The sequence below is a fragment of the Chelonoidis abingdonii genome, chromosome 1, assembly GCF_003597395.2.
Source record: "Chelonoidis abingdonii isolate Lonesome George chromosome 1, CheloAbing_2.0, whole genome shotgun sequence".
Lineage (NCBI taxonomy): Eukaryota > Metazoa > Chordata > Testudines > Testudinidae > Chelonoidis > Chelonoidis abingdonii.
In genome coordinates, this window is record NC_133769.1 from 2130799 (window position 1) to 2147192 (window position 16394).

Below are 16394 nucleotides of genomic sequence, written 5' to 3' on the forward strand. Positions count from 1 at the left end.
AAAAAAAAAAACTCCTAAAATAAATTGAAATCAGTTTGAGCAAGCTTAGAAGTTCGCTCCAGTGCCTGACAGTGGTAGGTCCATTCGTCTGTGGAATAGCGTTCCAATGAACGTGTTGGAATCCCCACTGTTCAGTCATTTGAAACTAGACTGCACAAGGCATTAGGAGCAATCTGGCCCTGCCAAACAGAGATGAACTAGGTGACCTTATCTCTAAATGGAACAGAAGAAAGATCCTGAAAAGGGAAAGAAAAAATTAATGGAAGCATAGAGAGGGGAGGAAGCTGCCTTCCTACACAGAGAGAGAAGGACGAGTCCTTAGTCTAGAAAGGGGCAGAATAAGAAAGGATATGATGGAGGTATTTAAAACAACAGAGAAGGTCAGTCAAGCACTTAGGCCCTTTCATATAAATCCAAAACAAGAGGGAGCTTGATGAAATTCAAAGGCACAAGTTTAAAACAGATGGAAGGATATAACCTTTGTTGTCATACATGATTTGGGTGTATCTTAGGTACTTTATTTGCCCGCCATGTGTAGTATCTGAGCACCTCACAATCTTTAATATATATATTTCTCCCAACCCATCTGTGGGGTAGGGCAGTGCTAATTACCCCCATTTTACAGAAGGGGGAACTGAGACACCAAGAGACTAAGTGACTTGCCCAAGATCATATAAGAAGTCTGTGGCAGAGCCTGGTGCTCTCCTGTCCCAGATGAGTGCCCTAATCAGTAGACCATCCTTCCTCGCTGAGTTCCTGTGTTGATAGTGAAGAAAAATGCGCAGTAAGAACTGGAAAAAGAATTAGCGCTGTCTCTCCTTATACATAGCACTTGCAGGTGCTCTAGACAGGGTGACCATGATCTGGGATAGCCATCCTCGTGTTTCAGGGACATAAACTGATCACTGGTTGCAGTCAGAAGGAAGTTCCTCTCTTACCCTATGGCACAGTAGTGCAGAGTTAGGTGCATTATACACTTTCCCTTTGCAGTGCCAGGAGTTCGCACCTGTCTCAGACAGGGGCCAAGTCTGATGGACCTTGGTCTGTTGCACCGGAGCAGCATTCATGTTCCTTTCTTTTTCTTTCAGTACGTATTTCACCTCTGTAACCTACAGCAAACAGTAAAGCTGGTGGCAAAAGCTTCCAAAGTATGGAAAAAGCTGAGTTGCACCATCCCCAGGCAGGATTATTCAGGGGAACAAATAGGAAATGATCAGGTAGCTGAGAAATATTATCTGTAACCTCCTGCCAGAGCACTATGCTGCATGCAGAGGAGCAGTACACTGGCAGCCCTCTGTATCCAATATTACTGAGGGCACCAACCCAGCTTATTTCTTACCACTGATATCGAGGGAACGTGCCTATCGTATAACAAAATCTTGGAGTCTTTTAGATACAGAAACTCTGTGAATCGTTTCTTTTCCATGTCTCGAGTCTCATTTTGAAGAGGGCCCCAAACCAGCCTCTGTTATTGTGGGTACCGTCGGTTGTTAGGTAACTGAGTGCAGACAGTTTGCCTGCAAAATCAGACCCCAGTTTGCAGCTCCAGGTATTGGAGCAGTTCTTATTCTGAAACACAATTTGGATAGTGCTGTAGGGCAGAGGTAGGCAAACTATGGCCCGCAGGCTGAATCTGGCCCGTCAGGGCTTTGGATCTGGCCCGTGGGATTTCCACCCGCTGGAAGCGTCCAGCACCACATCCCTGCGGCTCCTGGTAGGGGGCAGAGGGCTCTGTGTGCTGCCTTCGCCTCCAGGCACCGCCCCCGCAACTCCCATTGGCTGGGAATGGGGAACCGCAGCCAATGAGAGCTTCAGGGGAGGTACCCACAGGGGAGGGCAGCACGCGGCGCCCTCTGCCCCCCTGCCTTCCTCAGGGGCTGCAGGAATGTGGTGCCAGGCACTTCCAGGAGCAGCACAGGGCCAGGGCAGGCAGGGAGCCTGCTTAGCCCCACTGACACCCCGGAGCCACTCAAGGTAAGCGGCGCTGGGCTGGAGCCCGCACTCTGAACCCCTCCTGCACCTCGCACTCTAATCCCCTGCCACACCCCTCCTGCACCCCAACCCCCTGCCCTGAGCCCCCTCCCGCACTCTGCACCCTCTCCTGCACCCCAACCCCTGCCAAGCCCTCTCGTGCATCCCACACCCATCCTGTGCCTCAAACCCCTGCCCTGAGCCCCTTCGTACACCCCAAACCCCTCCTGTACCCCGCACCCAAATCTCCTGCCACACCCAACCCCCCTGCCCTGAGCTGCCTTGTACACCCGCACCCATCCGGCACTCTACTGCCTGCCCTGAGCCCCCCCCCGCACTCTGCGCCCCCTCCTGCACCCCAACCCCCTACCAAGCCTTCTCGTGCATCCCATACCCATCCTGTGCCCCAACCCCCTGCCCTGAGCCCCTTTGTACACCCCAAACCCCTCCTGCACCCCGCACCCCAATCTCCTGCCACACCCAAACCCCCTGCCCTGAGCCGCCTTGTACACTTGCACCCATCCTGCACTCTACCCCCTGCCCTGAGCCCCCTCCCTCACTCTACACCCCCTTCTGCACCCCAACCCCTGACAAGCCCTCTCGTGCATCCCAGCCCCATCCTGTGCCTCAACCCCCTGCCCTGAGCCCCCTCTTATACACTGCACCCATCCTGCACCCCAACCCCCTGCCCTGAGCCCCCTCGTACACACCACACCCATCCTGTGCCCCAACCCCCTGCCCTGAGCCCCCTCGTACACACTGCACCCATCCTGCACCCCAACCTTCTGCCCTGAGCCCCCTCTCATACTCTGTACCCTCTCCTGCACCCCAACCCCTTGCCCTGAGCCCCCTCTTATACACCGCACCCATCCTGTACTCCAACCCCCTGCCCTGAGCCCCCTCCCATACTCTGCACCCTCTCCTGCACCCCAACCCCCCGCCAAGCCCTCCCGTGCATCCCACACCCATCCTGTGCTCCAACCCCCTGCCCTTATCCCCCTTGTATGCCCCAAACCCCTCCTGTACCCCACACCTCAATCCCCTGCCACACCCCAACCCCCTGCCCTGAGCCGCCTTGTACACCCGCACCCATCCTGCACTCTACCCCCCATGCTCTGAGCCCCCTCCCTCACTCTGCACCCCCTCCTTCATCCCAACCCCCTGCCCTGAGCCCCCTCTTATACACTGCACCCATCCTGCGCTCCAACCCCCTGCCCTGAGCCCTCTCGTACACACCACACCCATCCTGCACCCCAACCCCCTACTCTGAGCTCCCTCGTACACACCACACCCATCCTGTGCCCCAACCCCTTGCCCTGAGCCCCTTCCTGCACACTGCACACCCTCCTGCACCCCTACTCTTCGCCCCGACCCTACATTCATGGCCCTGCATGCATTTTCCCCTCCCAGATGTGGCCCTTGGGCCAAAAAGTTTGCTCACCCCTGCTGTAGGGTGTACTAAGGCTGAACAGTGAGTCTCAAACGTGTCATGTAAAGTGAGGTAGGGTATGCTGCTGGGAAAGATGGACAGCGAAGGCCTGGAGGCCTGCAGACCGGTGAGTAAGGCCTGGTCTACACTACGATTTTAGGTCGAATTTAGCAGTGTTACCTCGATTTAAGCCTGGACCCGTCCACACGATGAAGCTCTTTTTTTCGACTTAAAGGGCTCTTTAAATCGATTTCTTTACTCCACCTCCGATGAGGGGATTAGTGCTGAAATCGGCTTTGCTGGGTCAAATTTGGGGTAGTGTGGAAGCAATTTGACGGTATTGGCCTCCAGGAGCTATCTCAGAGTGCTCCGTTGTGACCGCTGTGGACAGCGCTGATGCACTGGCCAGGTAGACAGGAAAAGACCTGCGAACTTTTGAATCTCATTTTGTGTTTAGCCAGCGTGGCAAGGTGCAGGTGAGTGCAGATCTCATCAGCAGAGGTGACCATGATGGAGTCCCAGGATTGCAAAAGAGCTCCAGCATGGACCGAACGGGAGGTACGGGATCTGCTCGCCATATGGGGAGACAGATCCGTGTTAGCTGAACTCCGTTGCAGTAAACAAAATGCCAAAACATTAGCAAAAGTCTCAAAGGGCATGAAGGACAGAGGCCATAAAAGGGACGCACAGCAGTGCCACGTGAAAATTAAGGAGCTAAGGTGAGTCTACCACAAAACCAGAGAGGCAAACGGAAGGTCCGGAGCAGAGCCACAGACATGCCGCTTCTATGCTGAGCTGCATGCCATGCTAGAGGGTGCAACCACCACTACCCCAACCCTGTGCTTTGACTGCATCAGTGGAGAATCATGCAACAAGTAAGTGGGTTTTGGGGACGAGGAAGATGATGAAGAGATTGAAGATGTTTCACCACTTCCTTGCTGTGAGCTCAATTTCGCCAACAGCCAAGATATGTTTCTCACCCTGGACTTGGAGCCAGTACCCCCCGAACCCACCCAAGGCATGCTCACAGCCTCTGTAGGCGGAGAAAGGACCTCTAGTGAGCGTACATTTCTAAATATTACACATGGTTTAAAAGCAAGCGTGTTTAATGATTAATCTGCCCTGGCATTCGCGGCCAGTACAGCTACATGGGGATGGAGCAGAAATCCTAGTGTTTGCTGGCATTCAGACAACATTCATTCCTTATCTCTCTGTGTTATCCTCAGGAGAGTGATATCATTCGTGGTCACCTGGTTGAAATAGGGTGCTTTTATTAAGGGGACATTCAGAGGTGCCCGTTCCTGCTGGGCTGTTTGCCTGTGGCTGAACAGAAATGTTTCCTGCTGTTAGCCACATGGTGGGGGGAGGGGTGGAGTGATCATCCCAGAGAATTGCACGTGCGTGAGAGCGTATTTGGGTTTGTGCTGCATGCTAACCCGCAAACCGCAGCCCCTCCTTTTAAATTGCAAACCCATTTTAAATGGCCAACCCAACGGCCGCTTGGTATGGGAAACAAGGGGGCTGCTGTTTGAAACCATACCCACATGTTATAAAGGTTAAGGAAGCCAAAAGACTGTGGCTTATCATGGCTTCCTGCAAGCCGAATTCTGTTGCCTGGCACTGCGTGAGTGCTCTCTCACACCACGCCGGCAGGCCCTCAATGTAAGAGGCAAATTGCTACCTTGTAACGAAAGCACATATGCTGTGTCATGTGAACAGCAAGGTTTAACGGGAAAGAGTGTGATCCTATTGTTCTCTAAAATGTGTCTTTTTTACTACCTATCTCCCTTTTCCCCCACCAGCTGCAAATGTTTCTCCTTTGCAGAGGCTAGCGAAGATTAGAAGGTGAAAAAAACGCACTGGGGATGAGATGTTCTCAGAGCTACTCCTGTCCTCCCACACTGACAGAGCACACCAGAATGCGTGGAGGCAGACGATGTCAAAGTGCAGGAAAGCACAACAGGAACGCGAGGAGAGGTGGCGGGCTGAAGAGGATAGGTGGCGTCAGCTTGCTGACAGAAGGCAAGAGTCAATGCTCCGACTGCTGGAGCATCAAACCGATATGCTCCAGCGTATGACTGAGCTGCAGGAAAGGCGGCAGGAGCACAGACCGCCGCTGTGACAGCCCCTGTGTAACCAACCACCCTCCTCCCCAAGTTCCACAGCCTCCTCACCCAGATGCCCAAGAACGCGGGGGGGGGCCCTCCAGCTACCCAGTAACTCCACCCCACAGAGGATTGTCCAAGCAACAGAAGGCTGCCTTCAATAAGTTTTAAAGTTTTAAGTTTAAATTTAAAGTGCAGTTGTGGTCTTGTCCTTCCCTCCTCCCCCACCCACCCGGCGCTTCCCTTCCCCCGCCCCCACCCCTCCCGCTACCTTGGCAGTTATACCCCCTATTTGTGTGATGAATTATAAAGAATGCCATGAATGTGAAGCAAACAATTACTTTATTGCCCTTTGCAAGTGGTGATCAAAGGCAGGAGGGGAGAGTGTTTAGCTTACAGGGGAAGTAGAGTGAACCAAGTGCGAGGAGGGTTCATCTAGGAAACAAACAGAACCTTCACACCGTAGCCTGCCAATTATGAAAGTGGTTTTTCAAAGCTTCTCTGATGCAAACAGCGCGTCCTGCTGTGCTCTTCTAACTCGCCCTGGTGTCTGCTGCGCATAATCAGCGCCAGGCAATTTCCTCAACCTCCCACCCTGCCACCCATAAACATCTTCCCTTACTCTCACAGATATTTGTGGAGCGCACAGGGAAGCAGTAATAACAATGGGAATATTGGTTTCACCTGAGATCTAGCTGACGTCAGTAAACTATGCCAGCGCGCTTTTAAACGGCAAATGCCACATTCTACCACCATTCGCACTTTGCTCAGCCTGTACTTGAACAACTCCTGACTACTGTCCAGGCTGAGCCTGTGATGGCTTCATGCAGCCATGGCATCAAGGTAGGGCTGGGTCCCCAAAGGATAACTATAGCATTTCAACACCCAACGGTTATTTTCTAGGTCTGCGGAAAGAAGTCCCTTCCTGCAGCTTTTGAAACAGACCAGAGATTCCTGAAGACGAGAGCGTCATGTATCTTCCTGGCCATCCACGTCTGGTGTTGTGAAACGTCCCTGGTGATCCACCAGTAGCTTGCCAGCAGCATTGAAAAGTAACCCCTTTCGGTTTACGTACTCGCTGCGCTTCGGGCCCCGGTGCCAAGATGCCAGGATTCCGTCTATCGCACCCCACCACAGTTAGGGAATCCCATGCAAGCCAAAGTCATCGACTATGACCTGCACGTTTTCCAGAGTCACTACCCTGATATCAGCAGATCTTTAATTGCATGGCTACTTGGATCACAGCAGCCTCCACAGAAGATTTGCCCACTCCAAATTGATGCCGTGACTGACCGGTAGCTGTCTGCGTTTGCAACTTCCACAGGGTATCACCACTCGCTTGTGAACTGTGAGGGCTGCTCTCATCTTTGTATTCTGGTGCTTCAAGGCAGAGGAAAGCAAGTCACAAATTCCATGAAAGTGGCCCTTAATGCATGCAAAAGTTTCGCAGCCACTGGAATCATCCCAGCAAACCTGCAACACTATGCGGTCCCACCAAGTCTGTGCTTGTTTCCCGGCCGCCCAAATTGGCATTCCATGGCATGAACCTGCCCCATTAACACCATGATGTCCACATTGTCGGGCCCGTACTTTGTGAGAAGTCAATGTCCATGTCTATGTCCTTATCACTCTCGTTACCACGCTGCCTGTCCTCGCTTGTTATGCTTTGGCAGGTTTTGTTCTGCATATACTCCAGGATACTCGCGTGGTGTTTACAGTGCTCATAATTGCCGCGGTGATCTGAGTGGGCTCCAGGATCCCAGTGCTATGGCGTCTGGGCTGAAAAAAGGCGCGAAATGATTGTCTGCTCTGACGGAGGGAGGGGCAAATGACGACATGGCTTACAGGGAATTACAGTCCACAAAGGGGGCGGCTTCGCATGAAGGAGAAACACAAACAACTGTCACACACAGAATGGCCCCCTCAAGGATTGAACTCAAAATCCTGGGTTTAGCAGGCTGTTGATTTCACGGCAGGAGGGGGGAAGCAAATGAATACAAAACAAATCGGGTCTATTCCTTGTTTTGATCCACTCCTTCTATTTTTTAGATCTTTAGGGTGGTAGCAGACGGTGCAGTTTGCTAGCCATCGTCAGCTCCTGGGTGCTCGGCAGAAGATGGGAATGACCTGGCTGAGCCCAGGCACCCCTGACTGTTCTCACTGAGGTCGGTTAAAAAAGCACCCAGGAATATGACGACAATGGCTACCAATCATAATGCACTGTCTACTGCCAAAGGGCAATGAGCTGCTGCTGTGTAGCAATGTAGTCCCACGTCTGCCTGCACCCAGGAAATGTACGGTGATGGTGAGCTGAATGGGCTTCATGCTTGCCATGGTATGGCGTCTGTTCAGGTAACTCAGGAAAAAAGGCGTGAAACGATTGTCTGCCATTGTTTTCACGGAGGGAGGAAGGGAGAGGGGGGCCTGACATTTACCCAGAACCACCTGCGACACTGTTTTGGCCCCATCAGGCTCTGGGATCTCAACCCAAAATCCCAATGGGCAGCGGAGACTGCGGGAACTGTGGGATAGCTACTCACAGCTACCCATAGTGCAATGCTCTGGAAGTCGACACTAGCCTCGGTACTATGGACGCAGTCCACCGACTTAATGCACTTAGAGCATTTTGTGTGGGGACACACACAATCGATTGTATAAAAACGATTTCTAAAGAACCGACTTCTATAAATCCGACCTAATTTTGTAGTGTAGACATACAATCACACACCATCTCTACTCTAACCTGCCAAATGCCTTTGACAAGCACGTCCAATGTTCTCTACTCCAGCTGCCCCCCCAAACCTTCATGCATCTCACCCCACACTAATCCCCACCTGACTCTGGAGCTGCCCCACAACAATATTACACAAGACATTTTGTTCCCTGCATGTGTCAATGCGCATGGACCTAAATAATTTATTAAAGCACATTTTAACTTCGTCCAGCAGTGACTGAACACACAGCCTACAGTCTTTCCTTTTCTCAGTTCCATGACCTCTGTTATCCATTCTCTTTCAGACGGCATTTACCTACAAAGCCATCAAGCGAAGAACACAGCTTGTTTTCCTGCTGCTACCAGCAAAATCCTGAGTAAAGAGCAAGTCTGAGAATCAGAAAACTCACGTCTAACTATTTTGGGGTCAGCCATGATCATTTGCTCAGGAATCTTTCAGAAACATGTTAGAATCTGATCCCAGGTGCTTGCAAGTTCCAGGTGCATCCAGAAGACAAGAGACAGATGTCCTTTGGGCCACACCACCACCAGCAGCATAGCACTTTTACAGATGTTACACAATGGCCATTGTAATGGAAATATTTTACATTGCCGTTTTCCCTCCCAGGGAGAGCATGTACCTATATTCTGGGGGGGGCTTCTTTTCAAATAGCCCCCTACTCCACCTTGGCCTAGTCCTCAGCCAATCCCTCATGCTGTACAATACATTAACACATTGCTTTGCAGCACTGAATCTAATAAATATTTTTATAGACAGTCTCTGCCACTTTGTACCTTTTTCAGCGTCTCTAGTAAGATTAGGGCGTACGGGCTGGGGAGTTGGTAAATAGTGGTATAGTCAAATGGGGGAGAGGGCTCAGAAGCACATGTTTGGGGTTAATCAGTGCACAGAGCCGAGTCCGTGGGTCCCTTTATGCCACGCACACTCGCAGATAGAGAAATTATTAATCCGGATCAAGGAAGACAGTCTCCAGGAATAGCTAAAAGTAATAGAGTTTCAATACACCAGCCTACGTCTGCACCCATGTAACTTCCTCCCCATCCACCCTCATCACGTTGGCGCTGTCTGTTTCAGAGACATTTGCACCAGTGTAACTATAGCGATGTAGTTACACCAGCACAAGCCCCTGATGTGCTGCACCAACGTAAAGCAAGATTTGGACCGACACATTGCTGGGGTAAGCTCTGCTTTGCAGTCTGCAACGTGTCTTCACTAGAGGTTTGCACTGGTGTAACTCCAGATGTATCTATGCCAGCACTGATTTCTCTAGAGCAGGCAGGGCCATAGGTGACCAGGAAGTGCCGCTAACTGTTCCAATTCTTCGCACACTGCACAACATTCACCAGCATTTAAAAAAAAAAAAAAAAGAAATGTAGCGTGGGAGTCAGGACTCGGGGCCCATGTCGCTGGAGAGCAGCCTTCAGCGAAGGCCTGTCTACAGGAGCCTCTGCACCCTTCTTACTTCTTCATGTTGGATAAAGAGGCCATGAAAGGTTGGTTCTCCCCCACACCCCGCTTCTTTTTAAAGCAATGCCAATGCTGGTGTTTTCTGATTTTGCTGGAGGGGGCGTGTCTCAGGGTACATATGGTGTGAGCTCTCTCAACCGATGAGTTTTTAACATAGACAACTTTTCTCCAAAATCTTACTCAAGCATTGCATTGCAGTCAAGTAGAACTACAGAACAACCCTAAGAACGTTAAACACTCTGAATAACAATCCCCTCCCCTCTCAATGGCTCAGGTCTCACTCTTGGTTCTTGAGCTGTCACCATTTCACTAGAGCTCCACTAGTCTTCCAGCCTAGACAGAGCTTGAAGGTATGAAGTCAGCAGTTCTCGAACGTCACTGCACTGCAAACCCCTTCTGATAACAAAAATTACTACCTGACCAGCCTAGGGCAGTGAAGCTTGGGCTTCGGCTTCAGCCCCAGGACCCAGCAACTCTAACGCTGGCCGTGGTGACCCCATTAAAACGGGGTCATGACTCACAGTTTGAGAACCACTGTACTAAGTAAATGGCATTTTCGGAGTAGGAGAAGGAGAAATGTACAAAAGATAATTTTCAACCCTCATTTATACACTATAAAGTAGCACAATAGGCACAATCTTGGGGTGTTTTTTTTTAACCCTTTATCCAGTAGGCTAGGCAGGAATGACTTGAGAACTGAAGAGATTCCAAGTGGGTTGGGGTGGGGGAATGACTGTAATTCTGAGATAATTTTGCTGTATGAATATTTTTGAGCTTTGATACAGTACCAAGGCCATAAGTGCCCTATGTCAAGGTTCCTTCCCCACTCTGAACTCTAGGGTACAGATGTGGGGACCTGCATGAGAACAATTACCAGCTTAAATTTGGTTTTTCTGCCACCACCCAAATCATTTAAGAGTTATTTGGGAAACTCTGTCTACCTCCCCCCTAGAATATCTCCCTCCCAAGTACTATAACCCTTCCCTGGGTAGCCTTAAGAGACTCCTCCACCAACTTCCTGCTGAACGCCAATCCAAACCCTTGGATCTTAAACCAAGGAGAAATTAACCATTCCCCTTCCTTTCCCCACACCAATTCCTGGTGAGCTGCAGATCCAACCCCCTGCGATCTTAAAACAAAGACAAATCAATCAGATTCTTAAAAGAAGGCTTTTAATTAAAGAAAGTTAAAAATCATCTATCTAAAATCAGGATGGAAAACTTTACAGGGTAATCAGATTCATAGAGCCCAGAGTACCCCCTCTAGCCTTAGGTTCAAAGTACAGCAAACAGATGAAATCCTCTTAGCAAAAAGGAACATTTACAAGTATGAAAACAAAGATAACCTAACATGCCTTGCCTGCTGGTACTTACACAAGTTTGAAATATGAGAGACTGATTCAGAAAGATTTGAGAGCCTGATTATGTCTGGTCCCTCTTAGTCCAGAGCGAACAACACCCAAAACAAAGAGCACAACATAAGCCTTCCCCCACCAAGATTTGAAAGTATCTTGTCCCCTTATTGGTCCTTTGGTCAGGTGTCAGCCAGGTTACCTGAGCTTCTTAACTCTTTACAGGTAAAAGGATGTGTGTCTGGCCAGGAGGATTTTATAGTATTGTACACAGGAGGCTGTTCCCTTCTCTTTATTAGTTAGACACTCTACAATACAATATCACAGATTATTATTATTCACTTGTATTGTTGAGTACCTGGAGAGCCATCATGGCCCAGGTCCCACTGTGCGAGGTGCTACCATGAACACACAAAGTACAGCAACAAGCGATGTCTGTCCCACAGGACCATTTTAGGACAGTTATTAATCAACAGCCTAGGTTTAGAGCACATTGCCTATAAACCACAGCAAGCCATTTGGCTTAGCTTTAAGATTGAATTAATTATCTAACTAGAAACGGTTCACAGTTGCAAAGCATTCCAGTGTTGGCTCTGGAGTTTGGTTCGGCCCATCTGTAATTAAGACACCCCTGTGTCTCTTTCATATGTCTACACTACCTTTGAGTGAGCCTCACCCAGCCTGGGTTCACGGATCTCCTGCTAGCGTGTGGACATTGCAACTCAGGCTGAATCTCGATTCTCATCCTATCCCTCCCACCCTGGCTTGAGAACCTGAGCTCCAGACCAAGCACAAACACCCCCCACAGCTCTTTTGCACACTAGCACAAGCCCATAGCACTAGTTTGTGAAACCTGCGCTGAGAGGTTCACTCCAAGCGCACTGTAGACACACCATAAGGTGTTGACCTACTAGGCCAGAAGCCTCGACTAAGCACTGTAGGTACTCAGCACCTCTTGTGGGATCGGAACCTAAACCAGCTAGACCAGAGATGGGCAAACTTTTTGGCCGAAGGCCACATCGGGTGGCAAAACTGTATGGAGGCAGGCAGGGAAGGCTGTGCCTTCTCAAACAGCGCTGGCCCCTGCCTCCTATCAGCCCCCACACACTTCCCATCCCAACTCCCCGCTCAGAACCCCGACTCATCCAACCTCTGCTGTGTGTCCACGACCACCCCCTTCCAGACCCCCATCCAACCACTCCCCGGACCCCACCCCATACAACCCCCCTTCTCTCCTGTCCCCCGATTGCTCCAACACCTATCCACACCCCCGCCCCCTGACAGGTTCCCCGGGACTCCTGTGCCTATCCAATGCCCCCCTGTTCCCCGTCCCCTGATCACCCCCCCAAACCACCCCATCCAATCGCCTCCTGCTCCCTGTCCCCTGACTGCCCCCCGGAATCCCCTGCCCCTTATCCAACCCCCCCACTCCCTACCCCCTTACCAGCCGCTCAGCAGGAGCTCGCAGCTGCATGGCCCAGCCAGAGCGCCGGCAGCATGGCAAGCTGAGGCTGCGGGGGAGGGGCGGCAGCGGGGGAGGGGCTGGGGGCGCACCTCCCCAGCTGGGAGCTCAAGGGCCAGGCAGGATGGTCCCATGGGCCGGATGTGGCTCGCGGGCTGTAGTTTGCCCATCTCTGAGCTAGACACATGTAATTACTTACCGTCTTTCTGTTGATTCACCACAACCTGTCTCATCTAAAGCACTATGGTCTTCATGTTTTAACACACACACACACATGACTATACAACACAGTAATAAATAGGCAAGCCTGCCAGAAGCAACCCCTACAAGAAAAACTCACCAAGCAGACACCCTGCTTCTCACACTGGCGCTTACAGTATGGGGGTGGGGGTGGAAAGGGTTAACTCCAAGGCTGAGGGTCCCAATGGAGACCACCCAGCCAAAGCACCTTGTCTATTTCAAACCAAGCGTTACTTCCAAACTGAGCAATAGGTGTTGGCAGCTACAGCGGTATGGCACAGAGGGAGAGAGACATTTTGCACCTCGGCAGGTCCCAGGCTGTCTAGAGCAGGGGTGGGCAAACTGCGGCCCGCCGGCCCTTTTAATCCGGCCTGTGAGCTCTGTCCAGCTCCGCCTGGCACTCTGGCTGGGGGAGCAGGGCTGGGGATTTCCCCCCGCTCCGGCCAGGAGAGTGGGGCCGGGAGTTTGCTGCTCTTCGCCCAGGGCTCCAATGGAGTGGGAGCGGGGGCTTGCTGCGCTCTGCCCGACACTCCTCAGTGATGTGCAGTCATTTTCAGCACCATCTTCAGGGAAGATTCTGCATGCAAAACGCCACATTCCTCAGGTATGACCTCACCATCCCTAAGCATGAGCAGCAGTGTGCCAAATCCCTGTTTCCTATGGCTCCACCCTCGAGAGCCTTGAGTACAGGGAAACCACCCAGGGCTGTAGCTGCTCCCATCTGGGTTCTTCTGCATGTGGCACAGCTGTCTTGGTGTCACACTGCCAGCAGAGCCTATAGGAGTTCCTGGTACCACCCCATGAAGCCCCCCACGCGCCATCCCTCATGAATCCTCTCGCCACACTGTAGTAAAATCCTTTATTATATACAAGCTTTTAATGAACACAACAGTGCAAACAGAACTCAAAGTACAACAGTAAGAACTTTTTTTGGAGGGAGGCTGGGGCATAAAGTTACAGATGAGTTTACACCTGTCTCTTCTTGTCCACATGGATTCTGGGACAGAGTGACATGGCTCAAAATTGTCAGGGGCACTGACGCCCGACAAATCCAGGCTAGAGAGAGGGCCCAGTTTTTTCACAGTGCTGCCATCTTGTAAAACAGCAGTTTGAAATAAGGGCAGCAGTTAGGATTTTCTTTTCCCTTTCAGAAAAGAGTGCTGCAACAAAAACAAAACAAAACAAAACAAAAAGTGAACGATGAGTGTCGGATTTTCAACAAAGAATGGAATACAAAATATTTTTTCACAAATGTGAACTCAAATGTGTGCTTGATTTGTCAGGAAAGCATCACGGTTTCAAGGAGTACAACTTGAATGGCCATTTTTCAACGAAACATCCTAATTATGGCAGCAATTTAACAGCTAAGGCAAGAAAATCTGAGCACATACCACAAACTTAAAAACTCAGCAAAATATTTATGTGCGACAGGCTGCAATTCAGGAAGCCATTACAAAGGCAAGTTACGTTCTGGCATTTAAAATCGTTGAACAAAATAAGCCTTTTGCTGAAGGGGAGTTTTTGAAAGAATGCATGGTTGATGTTTCTGGCGTATTGTGCCCAGAATACCAAAACAAATTTGAGAACATTAGTTTGTCACAAAGAACTGTAGAAGTGATTGATGAACATTTGGCTTCTGAGTTGAACAAGAAAGCACGGGGCTTTACATTGTTTTCATGCTCTCGATGACAGCACTGACATTAAGGACACAGCACAGTCACTGATTTTTGTCAGAGGAATTAACGACAAATTTGAAATCACAGAGGAATTTTTATTAATGGAATCAATGAAAGGCACAATTAAGGGACTGGATTTATACGAGAGGGTATCTGGGTGCCTTGAACATCTGAAGCTCCCCTGGAGTAAACTGGCAAATATAACCACACATGGATCACCAAATTTAACAGGGAAAAATGTAGGACTTTTAAAAAGAATTCAGGACAAAGTAAAAGAAGACGACCCTGATAAAGAAGTGATTTTTCTCAGGAGGCCCTCTGGAAAAAGTCCTGGACATTCATCATGTTGTTTGCACAGTAGTGAAAATAGTGAACTACATACAAGCGAGGGGACTTAATCATCAGCAATTCATTTCCCTTCTTGAAGACACTGACGCCGAACACCAGGACTTACTTTATCATACAAATGGCTGCTGGCTCAGCCTAAGCAAGATATTGAAGTGAGTGTGGGAGCTCAGAGATGAAATTCACACTTTTCTGGAGATGCAGTGGAAAGAAAATGATTTCCCTGAATTAAAGAATTCAGACTGGGTGTGCGACCTCGCTTTTGGTGAGGATATCTTGGCACATTTAAATAAATTTAATGCAAACCTGCAAGCAAAGAATATGTTTGTACACATTTTGTATTCTAGTGTGACAGCTTTCAAAGCTAAGTTAGTCTTGTTTTCAAAACAAATGAAGGACAAAGTGTTTGCTCGCTTTCGAACACTGAAAACTTGGAAGTGTCACCAGAGCAGAGAGAAAAGTACAGCAAAATTTTGAGTGACTTGCACAGAGAATTTTCTCATCGATTCTCTGACTTTTAGAAGATAGAGAAGACACTGGAGCTACTGTCATGCCCACTGTCATTTGACTACAACAAAGCCCCACAAGAATTACAACCCGAGCTCATTGATCTCCAGTGCGATTCCACCTTGAAGGAAAAGTACAGTTCAGAAAAACTGGATGAGTTTTATGCCTCCTTGAGTGAAACTAAGTTCCCAAATATCCGCGAGGTGGCACAGAAAATCCTTGTTTTGTTTGACTCCACCTATGTTTGCGAATAAACATTTTCCCTGATGAATTACAACAAATCTCGCTACAGATCCCAGTTAACTGATCAGCATTTCAGCTCAGTATTGCAGATTTCCACAACAAGAATTACATCGGACTTTGATGCCATTGTAAAAAAGGGTGACCAGCTGCATTGTTCACATTAATCAAAGAGGGTGTGGAAAGGGGTTAAGTTTTGTTTAATTATTGTAATACATTGTTATGATGGTATATTTATAATAAGTAAGGTTTTATGTTTATTTCCACTAAAATGTGTCTTTATTAAATAGAGTTTATTTGAATATCTCTGAATTGTTAATTTGGTGAGTGTTCATGGCCCGCCATGAGGCAGTCAGGGGGCGGGAAGTGGGAGGGGGCAGGGGCCAGGCATAACCTTCGCTACCCAGCTACTCTGTACAGTTTCTCAACGCCGATGTGGCCCTCGGGCCAAAAAGTTTGCCCACCCCTAGTCTAGAGCTTGTCACATATAATGCCTTGTTAGTACCTTTTTATGGCATTAACTCTTTGAATCCTGATGGTCTAAGAATTCTCAAATGAAAAGTCTTTAGCTCTTTCCTGGTAGCCTGAGCTATTTAAAAGAAAAAAATAGAAGCCACCCCCCGGTTTAGTAACATTCTTGGAGTCATAACTGCATAAAATGCTGAAATCACATTAAATGTTAAGGAAAAGGGAGCAACTGGGTTTAATGATTAATAATAGGATAGAATTAAATCTATTGTTCCTGGGAACTGCCTGCAACCCTGTCAAAATGAGCTTTTACATGAGTTTAAATTGCTTGAGTTACTGGAGATCTAACATCGCTCTACAGCAGTGGTTCCCAAACCTGGGTTTGTGAACCCCTGGGG

At 49.3% G+C, this 16394-nt stretch overlaps 1 protein-coding gene and 1 pseudogene across 4 annotated transcripts in view; both read left to right on the forward strand.

Moving 5' to 3' along the window:
* IL15RA (interleukin 15 receptor subunit alpha) overlaps positions 1–8998 on the forward strand; it is an 88824-nt gene extending 79826 nt beyond the window's left edge. For all 4 annotated transcript variants that reach the window (XR_004376110.2, XR_004376109.2, XR_004376108.2 and 1 more), the window contains one exon: positions 8524–8998. Coding sequence is in view for 1 of the 4 variants with exons in the window: in XM_032797504.2 (XP_032653395.1) it covers positions 8524–8599 (76 nt within the window). In the remaining 3 variants the exon portion in view is untranslated. The remainder of the gene's footprint in view (positions 1–8523) is intronic.
* On the forward strand, positions 3152–5108 carry LOC142046551 (myb/SANT-like DNA-binding domain-containing protein 7; annotated as a pseudogene).
* Positions 8999–16394: the final 7396 nt, after the last annotated feature.